The following is a 17977-nucleotide window of genomic DNA, read 5'->3' as shown; positions in this document are numbered from 1 at the left end:
GTGTCTCATAGACTACAAATTGCAACCAGTTACAAGATTTAAATACCACTATCCTTATTGCTTTATTTGATATATGGGCGTATGACCATCAGACGCTCATTAGTGTCAACTCGGAACCACCATTTGGAGCGAGTGACCATGTTGTAATTACTTGTAGGCTAAGGTTGTACCCACAAAAGGATAATTGGATTAAGCATGTGTACACAAATTACAACCAGGTCAGACAAGAGTTGGCACACCAGGATTGGTCATTCACTGATGATAAGAATATGGAGGAGGATTGACTTGAAATGAAAAGGGTTTTAATTAAACCAACAGAAAAACATACAGTAATTTCCTGGAAAAGAAGACCCAAAACCCTGCCATTTATCACTCGTGATGTCAAGCAAGCTGTACGTAAAAAGAAGAAGTATTGGAGGAAATATAAAAGTAACCCATCCCATGAAAACTATGAAATATTTAAACAAACCTGGAATAAAGTTAGGTATCTCACGAGAAAGCTTACGACAGAATATGAAGAGGGATTGTTATTGGATTCAAAATCTAATCCTAAGAAATTTTGGAAGTATGCTTCAGCTTGGAATCCGGGGACACACTCAGTTACGGAACTACTTGTGAATGGCAGCATAGTTAGTACCCCCAAAAGATATAGCAGCTGAATTGAGTAGACAATTTAAGTCAGTGTTCACACCTCCAGACGATGCAACCTTACCAGAATATTCTATTGAGGAACCTATGCAAAAGATAACTGTGGTTGCCTCTGGTGTGGAGAGTCGTCTCAAGCAGGTTAATCCTAACAAATCAGTTGGCCCTGATGAAGTTCACCCACGAGTATTGAAAGAATCTCATGCTGAAATAGCCCTTCTCCTTACGAACATGTTTGAGAAGTCTCTTGATACTAAGTAGATTCCTCAAGACTGGCGGAATGCTTACGTTACACCTGTACACAAAGGGGGTAGCCGCAACAGTGTTTCCAACTATCGACCCATTAGTCTTACATCTGTAGCTGGTAAAATCTTAAAAGGAATCGTGAATACTCACATTGTCGAACACCTGACCACCAATGAGCTGCTCAATGATAGTCAGCATGGCTTTAGAAATGGACGCTCGGTTGAAACTAATTTGATTGATGCGTATGATTATGTTACTGAGCATCTAGATCGAGCAATCCCTGTTGACTTGGTTCTATTGGATGTTGCGAAAGCCTTAAGGGCCAAGTTATTTGCAATTGGAATACAAAATGAAACCGTAGAGTGGGTGCTCCAGTTTCTTTCCGGGAGAAAGCAAAGGGTGAAAATATTAGGAAAAAATGGACTGGTATTCTTTTCAGAAGAGGTGGAAGTATTAAGCAGAGTGCCCCACGGAACCATCTTGGGACCAAATTTATTCAACATTTATGTTAATGATGCACCAACCGCAGTTAAAAATAAAATAGGTTTTTATGCTGATGACTCCAAACTCATTGAACCTGTCGATACACTCGATAAGAGAGCCTTTATGCAGAATGACCTATGGGTACTTTCCCATTGGGCAACTTTGTGGAGGCTTGAATTCAATGTAAATAAATGTCGAACAATCTACTTTGGAAAGAAAAATGAGAAATGCCCTTATCATATGTTAGGGACGGATGGATTGAGACAGACTATTATCTCGTCTGAAGCGGTGCGAGACTTGGGGGTCATAGTCGATAAAGAATTAAAATTCACTATACACACACTGACAGCTGTAGCCAAAGCACTCCAAACCCTTGGCATTATAAAAAGAACAGTCACTAGTAGGTCACCTATGGTGATGACTAAATTATATAAGGCATTGGTCAGGCCTAATTTGGAGTTTGGCATGTGTGTTGCTAGCCCCTCAACAAAGGTGACCAGCAGAAGTTAGAAACAGTTCAGAGACGGGTTACGAAAGCAATTGAGGGATGCAAATACTTAAACTACTCATCCCGTCTGAAGAAACTGAAGCTCCCCACTCTAGTCTACAGACGTAAAAGGGGTGATATTATTATGACGCATAAGCTCCTGAATTATTACTCTCCATTAAATAAGTTATTTCAACTTGACCAGTCTGCCAGAACTAGGGAGCATTGTCGGAAACTATGTCAGAAAAGAGCTACCAATAGACTACACAATAACTTCTTCACTTACAGAATAGTGAGTTTGTGGAATTCTCTCACCGAAGAAGCGGTCACTACCCCCAATACTGCTGCCTTTAAAAGAGCCGTCGATAGAGAATGGTCATCAAAGCCGTGGCGAACTGAGTGGGATGCCGTTGAGACGTCCAACCATCGTCGTCACTAACCAGCAATTCTACAGGATTTAATCCTTATTTCGCTGGACAATGCGATTTAAGGTAAATTTAAGGTAAATTTAAGGTAAATATCCTGTATACTAAGTTTGCACAGCATAATTGGCTTTTGGTGATGTTTTAAGAGAGAGAATGGTGATTTTGTTTCGGTTTTAGTCACAACCTTGCATTAAGTTTCTAGAAGAAAGAGAAAAATACACAAAAGTTCAAATTTATACTTACTATTTACAAAGGAGTGCTGAAAATCTGTAATGATTTCTGTTGTGTGTTTCCTAGTAAAATTCTAGCTTAGGGGCTTCTTGCTGTCTTAGAAAGTACCTAGTTACTATTGAGTAAGGTGGATGTCATTTAGGAATGAATCCAGGGTCAAGTATAGCCTTGGAAGGTCCAACTGCTATCCTTACCTTTTTCTTTCTTCCAGGGCCCAGAAGATTACATAAGAGACAGGCTCATACCTATCTGAATTTTGGCAAAAAATATTTCAATCCACAACATAGCCCACATGTTTCCATAACTCACATGAGGCAAGGTGAGCCTACTAGGCTACTTGATTCTTTTTTTGTAAATTTTTACAAATATACTAATTAATTCACTCAAAAGTGCACCTCCCCCTTACCCAATAGTCATATGTATTGCTATATAATTTTGCTAATATGCATTCAATAGCCTAGCCTAATGTAATTTAGCTAGGATAAAAGTGAATTTGTCACTTGATGTCTTTTTATCTCCTTATGTAATCCAATAATTGTTTGTGAGAGAAACTACATTTTGAGTTTTTAATGGGGCCCTATAAGATTAAACAGTCCATAGTAACCAATACTAGCCTAGTTTAAAAACACATTAAAAAAAAAAATGTCTAGTTAAGAAATTGCCATTTGTAGGTGACTCAGGAATAGTAATTGTTATTTCCTTAGTCTGAATAGTTAAATATAAGGCTATGTTGGAATCAAATCTGTTGAGATTTTCAAAAAGTGTCTGGAATCCATCACTAATGACATCACAAAAACTTAGGCCTAGCCTACATCCACTTTTGAGGATTTGTGGTTCTTTTTTTAAAAATCAGCAAATTTATTTACAAATTAACATTTCAACATTTAGACTAGGCCTAATGAAAATAATAATGACCATTTCCAAATCAACTGCAAATGGCAATTGTTTCTCAATTTTCAGGTTTTTTTCTTAGAAACAAATTTTTCAACTTTTTGTCATTATGGGCTGTTTTGAACCCCTTTAGCCTTGTAAAGGGTCAAAGTTTAGGTTTCCCCAGAAGTAATTACTGAATTATGAAAAAAGCATAAAAAGGCAGCAAGTAATACATTCACTTAATCCTAGCTAAATTATGTTGCCAGCTATAATTTATCTAGCAATGTATTTCTTTGTCAGGCCTACATGATTGCTGCCATATCTTCTTGCCCCTTTAATAAACTTGTTATCTTATCAGTTTATAATTTACCTCAGTATATGACTCAGCACATCATTTACCAAAATATTACTTGATATTATTTCAGTATTTTTACATAGGCCTTGTAGACTAGGTCAATAATGGGAAGAAACATGATAATTAGATTATTAGAAATATTATACATATCCTAAAAGCCTACAAATTTAATTGTTTTCTTTTATTATTTAGGTTTCCCTTGAGCTATGTATGGGTCCATTATGGGTGTTTATACGTTTTTTCTAGTGAATTGATTTATATTTGGAAAGATGCAGAAATGAATACATTGAGTAGTATGTTCCCTTTGTCCCTAGGCTGTGTCAGTTATAGAATCTTGCATATATCAACCAATGTTTCAATCACTTTTGGTCTGCAATTACTTTCACCCTATAAAAAAATAATTCATTCCTGAAATAATGAGCACCCTCCAAAATTTCTGCAGCCATGATTTGGAGATGAGGATGAGGAAGGGGTAGTCCCCTTTCTATACAGAATAAATTTTGCTCATTATCTTAATTACCTTAATTAGCACTTTTGAGCCAATTAGTTTCAAGAACTGTGAAGGCATGTAGTTGATGATAGCAATAGATCTGGTTACTGTGTTAAGGTCAAGTGACAAACCACCAGGACTAGAGAGTGCTGGAGAGATGCAATTTAAGCCCACTTAGTAACAGTGACGAAATGATAGATATGGTTCAAGAACTAATCTCTAGTAATTTACATTTGGCAACACCACACAACAGCAACTTTAGATTGAGTGTGTGAGATGGTTAGGTATGAAAAGCCTCATCATCCTCCAAGCTGACTCTATTGTCTTCCATGAATATTATGGTAGTGAGGGCTTGCAGGGGTTTTCCCACTAGATTCTCCATGGCTTGGCCTCCCATTCCTTGTCAAGCCTCTTTTTGAAGTCCTTAGGCAAGGTTGGCCTAGTTGGTTCCAATTGTTCACCACTTGCTGGCTGAAAGAATCTAGTCAGACCTTGGTGTTAATGGTGGATTTAACAGCTTTTAGGAAAGGCCTTGTGTTTGTCTTTTATGGGGAGGGAAGGTGAACATCTTGTGGTCTGCTTGCTGGAAGTACCTGTAGATGAACATCATTGCACCTATGTTAAAAAACAAGGTTAGCAGATTGTAATCTACTGAAATAAGACTAAATGCATAAATTGTCAAAGCCTTTGGTGGTATTCTTGCTCTTGTAGAAAGGACCAGCAAGACATGCTCAAAAATCTGTGACTGGCTTGGCCAGAGCTTTGTATAGTTTCAGAAAAACTGTGGAGGATCAACTACTGATGGTTCTTTTCAGGAGTCCCAAATTTGTGTTTGCTTTCAAAATTGCTTTGGTAGTGTGCTCATGGTTTAATTTTATGGATTATGAGGTTTCATGTTACTCATTACTTTCATACTAGCATAGAACAGAAATATTCCCTGAAATCAAGAGGGATTAAATCTCAATTTCACATTTCTGCAGTATTTTTAAAGTTTTTTTTGTACCCCCATGCACCCAAAAGAAAAATACCCCCCAAACAAAAAGTCCTGGATCCTGCCTTGAGTATTATATATTGATTTCTACCTCCACCTTCCCTTGTTTCTCCCTTAGAACTGATTCTGTATTTATATGAAGGCTCAAAAGACTTGGAATGTTTTGGCATTAAAATGTGCTCTTTGAGGCATCTTCCTCCCTCCCTAACAACAAAACAATCAGAAAACCTTATTCTAGAGGTTTAAAGCCCTTAAAGGCAAATGGTTGGAATTGTAAATGGTTGGAGCCACAGCACTGCCGAGCTCTCCGTATCTCACCATGTTTTGTACCTGCAGACATTGTTGTTTGGGTCAAACTTTTTTTTTTCTCCCATTAATCGTTTCTTGGTCAAACGAAAATTGATAGTGCCTTTTTAATTTACCAAAAAGATTGGAGAGCTACTAGGTCCCGAACTAAGTTCCTTTTCCCCCAAAAACATCTGACCAAAATTTTAAGATAGCCATTTGCTTCATCATAGTTGAAAGGTCCAATAACTTATGGGATGACCTCGCACAGCCCCTGGGGAAAGGGCTGTAGGCTATGCAATTTGCTTATGTTTTTTTTTTTTTTTAGATGGGGGATGCCTAGCCCAGTTCAATTGAGTTGGTGGAATCTAATGTTGTAAAACTACTGTAAAATAGAAACTCAGTACCATTGTTTTAACCAGTACCATGGTTTAAATTGGTAAAATAGGGTACTCCCTTGGGAATATAGGATAAAATTCGTGTTTTAGAGCTGCCCTGCAGCTACCAGACCAGTTGAGCATTTCTTTTCAAGCATCACTAAGCTTTTAATGAAATATTTTGATGATTCTCATTTTCCTGGACTTAAGACAGGTAATGCCCCTTCATCTAAAGTTTCATTAATTTAATTAACAGTCTAGTTTATTGGTTAGGTAATCTTGTGCCTAGGGTAGCACCTCAGCACTTGGACAGTGCCTGATTTCAAACACTCATGTTGTAAAAAAACATCATTTGGGAGTAAAATTGCATTAACAATTTAAACCTCAGCAATGTCACCATAACAGTCTTGCATATTTAAATAGCCAAATTCTGCCATATTTCTCATATTGTATACATTGTATTTTGCATTTATTTTTAAAAGCACCAAATGCAAGTAAAAAAGTGGCTTTTAACACTTTGATTAGGTTCCATTGCCATTGAACCACCATGAAACTGAACCATCATCCACCTGAACCACCAAACACCTGAACCACCAAACACCTGTACCACCATTTATAACTTTTATAACTCAACCACCATATTTACATTGGGTAAAGCACACGTTAAAATCTTTACATGTTCAACCTTGTTGGAATTGTTTGCTTTTTAAAGTCATAATATAAATGACTGTCAAGGAGCTCTGTTTTGTTGTCACAAAAAAAAAGAAAGAAAATCAGACAACACAAACTCTTCAAGCTGGATTTATTTTCGCCTTTTTTATGTCTTTTCATGAGGGTTCTCTTAACCCTGTCACTGTCTCCAGATCTGGACGTTTATCCCCCTTCTCTCCCGTGGAAAACCCTCCCCGAAAATATCCCTTGTGGAAAATATAGTTTTCCAAATTGTGATTTTTTATTTGGGTTCTGTTATTTTTTAATTTAGCTGAGAAGTCCTAAGGAAAGTGGAAAAGAGGAATTTACGTGGAAGTCTTGCCCTCCCCCCCTCCATGCAGAAATGTTGTTGTCATAGAAAATCCTCCAAAAACTCTCCCTTCTCCTTCAGAAAACTCCCACAGAAAAAAAAAATGTTTGTATGTTTCCCAACAACAAACACCATATGTAAGCAATGGACACATTACAAAACTTAAAAAGGTGCTTAAACTTCTGCAATGAGTTTCTCTGATTGTTTTGTAGCTAGGGAGGGAGGGAGGGAGATACATCAAAGGTTTTTTTTAATGCCAAAACATCCCAGCTCTCATTGAGCCTTTGGATAAAATAGAGAATTAGCTCTAGGGGAGAGACAAGAGGAGGATAGAGGTAGAATCAATTATAATATAAGTATAAGTATAAGTAAATATAAGTATTTTCTACAGGAGATGTTTTTCCTGGCGGCTGGTTGCCCTCCAATCACTTTTGCCTTTTAAAAAGGGCATTAAAACTTTCAATTTCTAATCAAACAATAAACATGATTAAAAAAAAATAAAATAAATACTGTCATTGGGGCGAGGGCTGTAGGTCATTGTAACTTACCCTTTGTTAAAATTTAAAGATTTTATAGAAGGGATGGTTGTACAAACTTTGGAGAAGGCTCATTTGATTGGGAATTGAAATTTCAAGTTCAATTTTGAAGAATCAAAGGGAATCAGAGGACAGTCTGCCTTTCCCTTTTAACTGCCATTCCCCTCCCCTAAGTGTATCCAACGTAAATAAAAGAAAAACTGTTTTTTTTTTTAAAAAAAGGTCTAAAGGTCAAATAGCCATGCCTCTGGGGTTAACAACCCCACCAGCACCTCCTGGAGTAAGGGCTGTAAGTTAAGCTAGTTTTTCAATTTTAACAAATAAGGCTTTTATGGAAAAGATTTTTGTATGTGCTTGGGGGGAGGGGGTGCTCATTTGATTGGAAATAAAAAGTTCTAGTGCACATTTTAAGAGTTAAAAGTGATCAAAGGGCTTCCATTCACACCCTCTTTTTCCCCAAATATATCTGATTCATAATTTGGAGATGACCATTTCATTTAAAACAGACAAAAGGTTAAATAACCATGCCTACAGGATTCACAACCCCTAGCCCCTGGTGCAAGGACTGTAAGTTATATAAGTTCCCTATTGTTAGCATACAAGGTGTTTTTTTCTTATCAAGAAAGGAGGGCATGTTTGATCCTATAAATAAAAAAAGCATGGAGAATTAAGGTCAACCTTTAGGAAAATGTCTAGAAGACTGCCAAACACAATCAACATACATTTTTTTCCTTTATTGGTTGCAAAAAGGAAATACCAGCAATATCTACAATGGCTGATGGCATCAGCTGTCACAAAGTTCAGAAAATGTTTAGGAGCATCTTCAACTAAATCAAAAGGTACTTTGTGCATCCAGTTTTGCAAGACACCCTTTGATGACTTTGATTAACTAAGAACTGGAGAATAATAGCAGAACATCCACTCATTTTCAGTCATTAAGACTGTCTTCAACATGATCTAGTGGTAAATCTAACTGCTCTCCTTCAGACTCAGATTCTAATTCAAACAACTGTACCTGTTCTGAAGCCCTCTCCCCCAACAAAAGTCATGGATATGGTCCTGAAGATTATATATATATCAATTTCTACCTCAAACCTCCTGTCGTCTCTCCCATAAAACTAATTCTGTATTTATCTGAAGATCCTTTCAAAACAACTGCTTAAGGACACATTTCTTAAAGACACTGTAGTCAGTAAGAACACATTTGGTAGTAATTGGTTGAAAAGTAGGCTAAATCTTAGAATTGGGCTCTGGAACTTCCAATTGACTGAGTCCTCTCCAATTTTTTTTTACCCACACCGTCCACATGAAGTGCCTCTGGGAAAAAATAAATTTACAAATATTAATACTTCAAACTTCAATGTGTCTTCACTACAGGCAATGGTATACAATTGCCTTTGACTTAAACAGGAGAGTAGAAATTTCAGCTTCCCTTCTAATGTCAATCTGAAATTATTTAGGGGAAACAGGGGTGGGAAATTTCTGTGGTGAAGGAGAGAATTCGCTGTGGGGTAGGGTAAACCTCAGCTCCCAGGGGAATGATTGCAAGTTTTCTTTGGGATGTGAAATTTAAGATAAATTTTTTTTTTGACCCTCTACATCATCTAAAATCAAGACCATTTAGTTCTTTTTGAGGAGGCAACTTTAAAATCTGAGGCTGAAGCACTTAGAATGTGAGAAATGGCTTTTCATATTCGATTAGGAAGGCAACTGAAATTAAAAAATCCATAAATGAGAGACCTTGCTTTAAATAGAGATACTGGACATATTCCCATTAACCCATTTTACAATAACTTAAAATTAAAGGGTTTAAATGACATTCTTTCATCAGAAGTCATTCACTAAGCAGAAATTTCTTGCCTAATCTAATTGGTTAATAGTTTTTCATTTATTCTTGCTTGGTTGGTTTGACCCAGTCTTTTTCTGCTCTGTTTAGAGTTACTTCAAAAGGTTAATTTTCCTTTTTTTTTTTTTTTAGCACTCAAGACAGCTGGGCAGAAGTCCCTGATGAAATATTTTCTGTCATTTTTTATTCTTTTCTGTCCTTTGGCTGACATTACCATCTTTTTCTTGGCTATTTAATCTTATCATATTTGTCTTGTTTGTCATTTGTTAATCCTGCTTGTTGCCCTTTCTGTCTTTAACAACTCACAGAACTAATATAATTATATTTTACCTAATATTTCACCATTTTAAAATTATAATTAGTTGTACTATAATATACTTTATTGTTCTGATAACAAGAGACTGAAAGCAGAAGACAGCCTTTTAAACCAGGTAACACAGTTATCAAACAGTTCATGGTAACAAAATGTAGTGCAACCAGCCTCAATAGTAACCAAAAGTCTAAAAAATGGAATTTTGGTACCAATAGCTACATCAAAAAAATCGCATTTTAATGCTGATTTTAAATATATGAGTTTCATCAAGCTTAGTCTTACCCATCAAAAGTTACGAGCCTGAGAAAATTTTCGTTATTTTAGAAAATAGTGGGAAAAACCCCCTAAAAGTCATAGAATCTTAACGAAAATCACACCATCAGATTCAGCGTATCAGAGAACCCTAATGTAGAAGTTTCAAGCTCCTATCTACAAAAATGTGGAATTTTATATTTTTTGCCAGAAGGCAGATCATGGATGCGTGTTTATTTGTTTTTTTGTTTGTTTTTTTTTTTCCCAGGGGTGATCGTATTGACCCAGTTGTCCTAGAATGTTGCGAGAGGGCTCATTCTAACGGAAATGAAAAGTTCTAGTGCCCTTTTTAAGTGACAAAAAAATTGGAGGGCACTTAGGCCCCCTCCCACGCCAACAATTTTCCCAAAGTCAACGGATCAAAATTCTGAGATAGTCATTTTATTCGGCGTAGTCGAAAAACCTTATAACTATGTCTTTGGGGACGACTTACTCCCTCACAGTCCCCATGGGAGGGGTTACAAGTTCAAAACTTTGACCAGTGCTTACATATAGTAATGGTTATTGGGAAGTGTACAGGCGTTTTCAGGAGGATTTTTGGTTGGAGGCAGGGGTCGAGAAGAGGGGATATGCTGGGGGAACTTTCCATCGAGGAATTTGTCATGGGGGAAGAAAATTTCCATGAAGGGAGCGCAGGATTTACTAGCATTACTTAAAAAAAAAGAAAAAGTTTTTTTTCAGCTGGAAGTAAGCAGCAGCATTAAAACTTAAAACGAACAGAAATTATTACGAACATCAGTTGTAGAAGCTAATTTATATGTGTGGAATTTTCCTTTTATAGTGTGTGTTTTTTTTTCTTCTTTTTTTTTAGTCTACAGTAACCTATATTTTTTGCTTGATTCTTCTACAACTGATGTGGGTTTCAACTGCTTTTCAGCCGTTTGAAATTTTCACTTTTCTTTCTTCCAAAGTTATTATTTTAGTTTTTTCTACGTTTATTTATTCTGAATTGCTCATTACCCATATGAGGGGTTCACCTCCTCCTAATACCTCGCTCTTGACGCTAAAGTGTTTTTAGTAATTTCAACTATTTATTCTGCGGTGTTTGTGATTCAGGGGTCATTCTTAATGAATTGGGACAAAATTTAAGCTTTAGTGTAAAGAGCGAGGTACTGACGAGGGGGCGAACCCTCATATATGTAATAAAAACATAAGAATACAAAAGTTCTTTATGTAAGCTAATTTATAAGTTACGTATATCTTTTACTTATAAAAAGATTCGTAAAAAATTAAAAGTTCTATTTGCCTTTTTAATGAACCGAAAATCGGAGGGCAACTAGGCTTCCTCCCCTGCTCTTTTTTTATCAAGATCATTCGATCAAAATTATGAGAAAGCCATTTAGCCAAAAAAAAACAAATATACAAATTTTGTTCTAAGTATTCATGTGCGAAGAGCCAAAATCAAAACATGCATTGATTCAAAAACGTTCAGAAATTAAATAAAAAAAACAAGTTTTTTAAATTAAAGTAAGGAGCGACATTAAAACTTAAAACGAACAGAAATTACTCCGTATATGAAAAGGGCTTTTCCTTCTCAACGCCCCGCTCTTTACGCTAAAGTTTTTTACTGTTTTAAAATGTAGAGTTAAGAGAAAGAGTCAAACTTTAGCGTAAAGAGCGAGGCGTTGAGAAGGAAAACCCCCTTTAATATACGGAGTAATTTCCGTTCGTTTTAAGTTTTAATGTCGCTCCTTACTTTCATTTAAAAAACTTGTTTTTTTTTGTTTAATTCACAAAAAAATCATATCTGAATCTGTTACTGCCAGACTCTTCACGTTTTTGTGCTGAGAAAATGTTAAGCCCTCATAAAATATATAAGATACCAGTTAAATACGTAAAATACTAGTTAAATACATAAGTAAATTACATAAAATAGTTAAATGCTAATTTTATGGGGGTCTGTAAAATTATGATAAGATATGAACAATACCTAATTTAACCAGTTATAACACTAGTGGTATCATGCACTCTTATGTGCTTTTGGGGATTGTTTAGGTGGATGACTTGATTCTGGATTTGTTGATATTTTTCTCCCCTGGACCTTCATGGCCAAGAATTGTTACAGGGGAATTATGTTGTGGTTTTTTTTTTTTTTGCAAATATATTGACCAATATAAACAATGCAGATATTCAAGAAATGGGAATGTTCTAAAAAATTGAATCACAAATAATCATGACAATAGTTTTTAGCACCTCTTTCTCAAGAACATAGAATTTGGCTGAGATCAAGTGAAAGAAATTGGTGAGTTGACTTTCAATGCAGAAAACAGTGTTCAATCAGATTAAAAAAAGAAGAAACCAAAAACTGTGACCTACAAAATTATTTGTTAACCTGTGTCATATATCATGTTAATATTTCTGAACATGATCTGGGACAATCTCCCCTGATGGTCCCAAATATAGCCATAGGATGTTCAAGAAAATGGAATGAGAATTAATTATGTTTGAAAGTACAGAACGTTATTAAATACTCTCTGCCTTGGAAGAAGAAGTGCCCCCATAGCCTTTGCTTCAACTATTGTCAAGTCAGTGGTGATATCCAAGATAGATTATGGATCATTTATATATGGATTGGCTAAGAAATGTCTCCTGAAGGAACCTGACACTACCCTCCATTCAATTTTACAAAGAGCCCCTAGTGGCCTAAAATCTACTCCTATTGCAGCTATGTATTGTGAAGTGGGGATCCAGTCTCTTCGCTCCAGAGAGAAATATCCCCTTGCAAGATATTTTGCAAAGAAAATAAGACTCAGGAACCACATTATCCACAAAGAAATCATTAGCCACCACAACCCTGATGTCTGCTTTAAACCAACATGGAAGAGTTAATACACCATGGAAGAGTTCATAGAGAATGGCAGGCTGACTGTCCGTTTGGATGATGATTTTCCTAGTGACTCCAAAGGAATTGGGGAATCGATTGTTCCTAAGATCAACATTGGAAAAAAGAAGGGCGTTCCCCAAGCACTAATGAAAAGCATATTCCTGGGAAAGTTGGCACAATACCAGGAATACATCCAAGTTTACACAGATGGCTCAAAGACAGAAACAAAATGCAGTTGTGCAGTAGTTATACCCTCCAAGAGCCTGTTTCTTTCATACCGTTTACCCCCCAACCTGACAATTTTCTCTGCAGAGCTTATGGCAATTGGGTTTTCACTTCAACATCAAACATCAGACGATTGTCCCAGATCATGTTTAGAAATATTAACATGATATATGACACAGGTTAACAAATAATTTTGTAGGTCACAGTTTTTGGTTTCTTCTTTTTTTAATCTGATTGAACACTGTTTTCTGCATTGAAAGTCAACTCACCAATTTCTTTCACTTGATCTCAGCCAAATTCTATGTTCTTGAGAAAGAGGTGCTAAAAACTATTGTCATGATTATTTGTGATTCAATTTTCTAGAACATTCCCATTTCTTGAATATCCGCGTTGTTTTATTGGTCAATATATTTGCAAAAAAAAAAAAAAAAAAAAAAAAAAACTACAACATAATCCCCCTGCAACAAGTCTTGGCCATGAAGGTCCAGGGGAGAAGAATATCCATAAAATCCACAATCAAGTCATCCACCTTAACAATCCCCAAAAGCACATAATAGTGCATGATACCACTAGTGTTATAACTGGTTAAATTAGGTATTGTTCATATCTTATCATAATTTTACAGACCCCCATAAAATTAGCATTTAACTATTTTATGTAATTTACTTATGTATTTAACCAGTATTTTACATATTTAACTGGTATCTTATATATTTTATGAGGGCTTAACATTTTCCCAGCACAAAAACGTGAAGAGTCTGGCAGTAACAGATTCGGATATGATTTGTTTTGTGAATTAAACAAAAAAAACAAGTTTTTTAAATGAAAGTAAGGAGCGACATTAAAACTTAAAACGAACGGAAATTACTCCGTATATTAAAGGGGCTTTTTCCTTATCAACGCCCCGCTCTTTACGCTAAAGTTTGACTCTTTCTCTTAACTCTACATTTTAAAACAGTAAAAAACTTTAGCGTAAAGAGCGGGGCGTTGAGAAGGAAAAGCCCCTTTCATATACGGAGTAATTTCTGTTCGTTTTAAGTTTTAATGTCGCTCCTTACTTTCATTTAAAAAACTTGTCTTTTTTTATTTAATTTCTGAACGTTTTTGAATCAATGCATGTTTTGATTTTGGCTCTCTGCAGAGGAATAATTAAAACGAAATTTGTATATTTATTTTTTTTGGCTAAATGGCTTTCTCATAATTTTGATCGAATGATTTTGATAAAAAAAGAGCAGGGGAGGAAGCCTAGGTGCCCTCCGATTTTCGGTTCATTAAAAAGGCAACTAGAACTTTTAATTTTTTACGAATCTTTTTATAAGTAAAAGATATACGTAACTTGTAAATTAGCTGACATAAAGAACTTTTGTATTCTTATGTTTTTATTACATATATGAGGGGGTTCGCCCCCTCGTCAGTACCTCGCTCTTTACACTAAAGCTTAAATTTTGTCCCAATTCATTAAGAATGACCCCTGAATCACAAAAGCCGCAGAATAAATAGTTGAAATTACTAAAAATACTTTAGCGTAAAGAGCGAGGTATTAGGAGGAGGTGAACCCCTCATATGGGTAATGAGCAATTCAGAATAAATAAACGTAGAAAAAACTAAAATAATAGCTTTGGAAGAAAGAAAAGTGAAAATTTCAAATGGCTGAAAAGCAGTTGAAACCCACATCAGTTGTAGAAGAATCAAGCAAAAAATATAGGTTACTGTAGACTAAAAAAAAAGAAGAAAAAAAAAACACACACTATAAAAGGAAAATTCAACATTTATAAAATACATATTACACAGTACTGGGAAAAGGGAAGAGTCGGTAAAAAAAAATGAATTTTGTAAAAAAAAAAGTGGAACAAAGCACTGCTATTTTACTTGCTCAGATTTTTTTTCTCATTTGGTAAATGTGCTGATGGGAATATATGAAGAAAATAAATGAAGAAAGACCCGCCTTTGTCGATAAAAAGTGAAGTAATTTTAACAGCAATATTACCTGGATCAGTTGGTAAATGTGGTTAGCCAGTTGGTAAATTCCTCGCCCTCCCAAACATTTTGCTAGTGACGCTTCTGAACTACTACTGCTATATGCTATTTACATCCGATTTATCTTCTGACATGAGATTCTAGCGAAATGAAACTGTGTATTTTAAATTCTTACGCAAGTACTAGTTTAAAGTCAAATGCACATTAAAAAAAATTGTATTTGAAAAATTGAATTAATAATTTATATGGCTATCCCGGCAACTGATCATTGAGCTTTCCAAAACGTTAAGTTTAATAGTGAGAGTCTAGATGAAAATAAACTTTGGAAAAAATCAGGTTTTAAATTTACATACCATATACTCTCGAAGCACAAAAAATTTCGGGTCGAAAGTGTTTAATACAAGGAAATGGGCAGAAAACCATGAAATTTGCCTCTAATCTAAAGCTATAGTTAGTGGCGCAACCGCTATTAGATGGCGTGTTATTTAATACAAAGGAAATGAGATTGATGGATGTTCGAAAAAGCCAAATCACAAATTCGAAAGGACCAACTCACAAATTCGAAAAGGCCAACTAATATTTTTTTGCCAATCCATCCCAGGCCTCTAACTAATTTAAATCCTAGCTTTATTGGACTAAACCCGAATCCCCAAAAGAATTTAATAAGAATGAATGGGGAGCCGAAGTGGGCCAGTGGTCCATCCCTCATCCCTTTCTATTCCATCACTTACGTTTTAACAGACCGATACGCTTATTACAGCTTGTTTGAACTGAAATCATAAGTTTCCAGTGTGCGTGTGACTTGAGTACCGTAATGGCTCTGTGGCTTGTCCAGCACTGTACGCCATTGAATCGATGACATTGTGATGTGAATGTGGCTGCTTGTTCTCTCCAGGATTATGCAACGATTTATTATATGGTTGGGAGATGTAGATCTTTTCCTTCTATATTCAAGCTATTTGTAGTTTTTAGTAAGATTTAACGGTGCTGGTTTGAGCCAACTACATTATTTCATATTTACGTCCCCCTCTGTATATATAATCCTCATTTTAGTCTTTAAATACTGTTACTAATGTGTCTTACTGCAGCCAACAGATCTCAGTCGCTATAGCTAATGTTTTTTTCTGTATTTATTTTAGAATAAATCTAGTCATTATGAGCATCAATAGAAGTGGAAGTAAAAATCTGATAAAAATTCATATCGCTGGCTCCTTGGAACAGTTAAAGTCTCAGGGATCTTTGGGCTCATTTGACCCAAAGAATGTCAAAGTTCGAACGTAAGTTGGTTTGTTTCTTTATCCTTAGATTTGATCCACACTCAGGGATTCTGAATGTACCCTTTCTGGGAGGGGGGACTTTTTCAAACCACTTTTAATGTATACAAAATGTCTTAAACTATACATCTCTTCTACAATACCATTTCAGTATTATGTATATTTACAGAAAAAGACAAAACAACAAAATCTCCCACATAAGCAAATATGTAATTAATAATGGGCTAAAATCTTGATTTTTCATGTTTGTTAAAAGGAGTAATTACTGGAAAATCTTTTTTAGGTCACCTATCGGTGAAGTCTCATTTTCTCAATAATACTTCACAGTTCTAGCTACCATGAAATATAAAAGAAAAACTCATTTAAAAAAGAGCAAACTTATAAATTTTTAAAGTGGACGCTATTTATCAAAAGAGACGGAAAATAAATATCCTGATAAAATTATTCTACATTTTATGTTTTTGAAATTCCGGAAAATGTATCTTGAAATAATTTGTTAAAATCATATTAAAAGAAATTTTGTAATGAAACTGCTTCTAACTTATTTTTTGAATTTATGAAGGCTGACTTTCATTTTAAAGTTTCGCTGGGTAAGGTTGCATTTTTTGAAAAATAATTTTTATGATAAAATTGTTCTTCATTTTTTTTTGGTATACTTTATTTCAAATAATTCGTTAAAATCGAATTAAAAGATATTTACAATAAAACTACTTCTAACTTAGTTTTGGAATTAAATCCATTTTTTAATTCTTTAACTGAAATTAAAATTGTACTGAAGTAAAATGAAGGCTGACTTGAATTTCGAAGTTCTTCTGGGTAAGATTGTACGTCAAGAAAAAAAATTATATAATTATTTTTCATTTTCTTTATAAATTTGGGAATATGTGTTATTTGAAATAATTTGTTAAAATCGAATTAAAAGATATTTTATAATAAAACTGCAGTAAATTAAAATTAAGGCTGACTTGAATTTTGAACTTCTGCGTAATTCTTTCAATAGCGCTAGCAATTTTACAGCTGATTAGTAAGTAAAAATGTTCAGTTAAAAGGAAAAGGGTCGAATAAACTTCTCGTATGTGGTGGTTGAATACTCTCAGGTATTCAAACTCGAAAAAAAGACTTTCCAAATTAATTCATTCACGTTGTTAACCCTACAACATTACCACCATCTATTCCAATTGAAAAGATTTTAAAGGTTTTCCATGTAGATGATCAGATTAGAATAAGAGACTGGAGGATTCGGTTATAGTAGTTGTAAGAAGTTCGAACTGGGGGGAGGGGGGTTGGAATCAGAATATTTTCATGAGAATGTTTTAATGCTTACATATTTAGTACGTATTTTCATGTTTATCATGAATAAGTACAAATTAAGCTGTAACTTGTATACATGGAATGGGTTCCTTCAGACTAATTTGCTGGACTGTAGAGTTGGTCCACTTTACCACCGATGAGCAATTTTGACTCCAGACATTTTCATTATACCGACTCAAACTCTGACTCCTGAAACTTAAAAAATAATTGCTCCAACTCCTAACATTTTCTTCAAAGAAGTATGAATTCTGACTCCAACTCCGACTCTCAGCACTTATGAAAAACTATACAATTATGATCTATAATTATTAATAGGTACTTTTTTTTTAGTAACAAATGGGTCACACACAAAAAATCAACACAATTTTGAAATCTCTAAATCATCTACTCTCGAAAAGTATAAATTTCCATATAATAGTAAAGGATTGCTTAATGTATTTGGCCTATTAT

General features: G+C 35.0%; 1 protein-coding gene across 2 annotated transcripts in view; it reads left to right on the top strand.

The window, feature by feature from the left end:
- Positions 1 to 2434: 2434 nt before the first annotated feature.
- Positions 2435 to 17977, top strand: part of LOC136032792 (ubiquitin carboxyl-terminal hydrolase 8-like) — a 135662-nt gene continuing 120119 nt past the window's right edge. The window contains exons 1-3 of one of the 2 annotated variants that reach the window (XM_065713182.1): positions 2457 to 2555; positions 2729 to 2836; positions 16082 to 16219. In XM_065713182.1, coding sequence (XP_065569254.1) covers positions 16098 to 16219 — 122 coding nt within the window. In that variant the 5' untranslated portion in view covers positions 2457 to 2555; positions 2729 to 2836; positions 16082 to 16097. Of the gene's footprint in view, positions 2556 to 2728; positions 2837 to 16081; positions 16220 to 17977 lie in introns of both variants that reach the window. The other variant, XM_065713172.1, reaches the window with a different exon arrangement.

This window comes from Artemia franciscana, chromosome 1, assembly GCF_032884065.1.
Source record: "Artemia franciscana chromosome 1, ASM3288406v1, whole genome shotgun sequence".
Classification (NCBI taxonomy): Eukaryota; Metazoa; Arthropoda; class Branchiopoda; order Anostraca; family Artemiidae; genus Artemia; species Artemia franciscana.
This window is presented reverse-complemented; position numbering and strand designations above follow the sequence as displayed.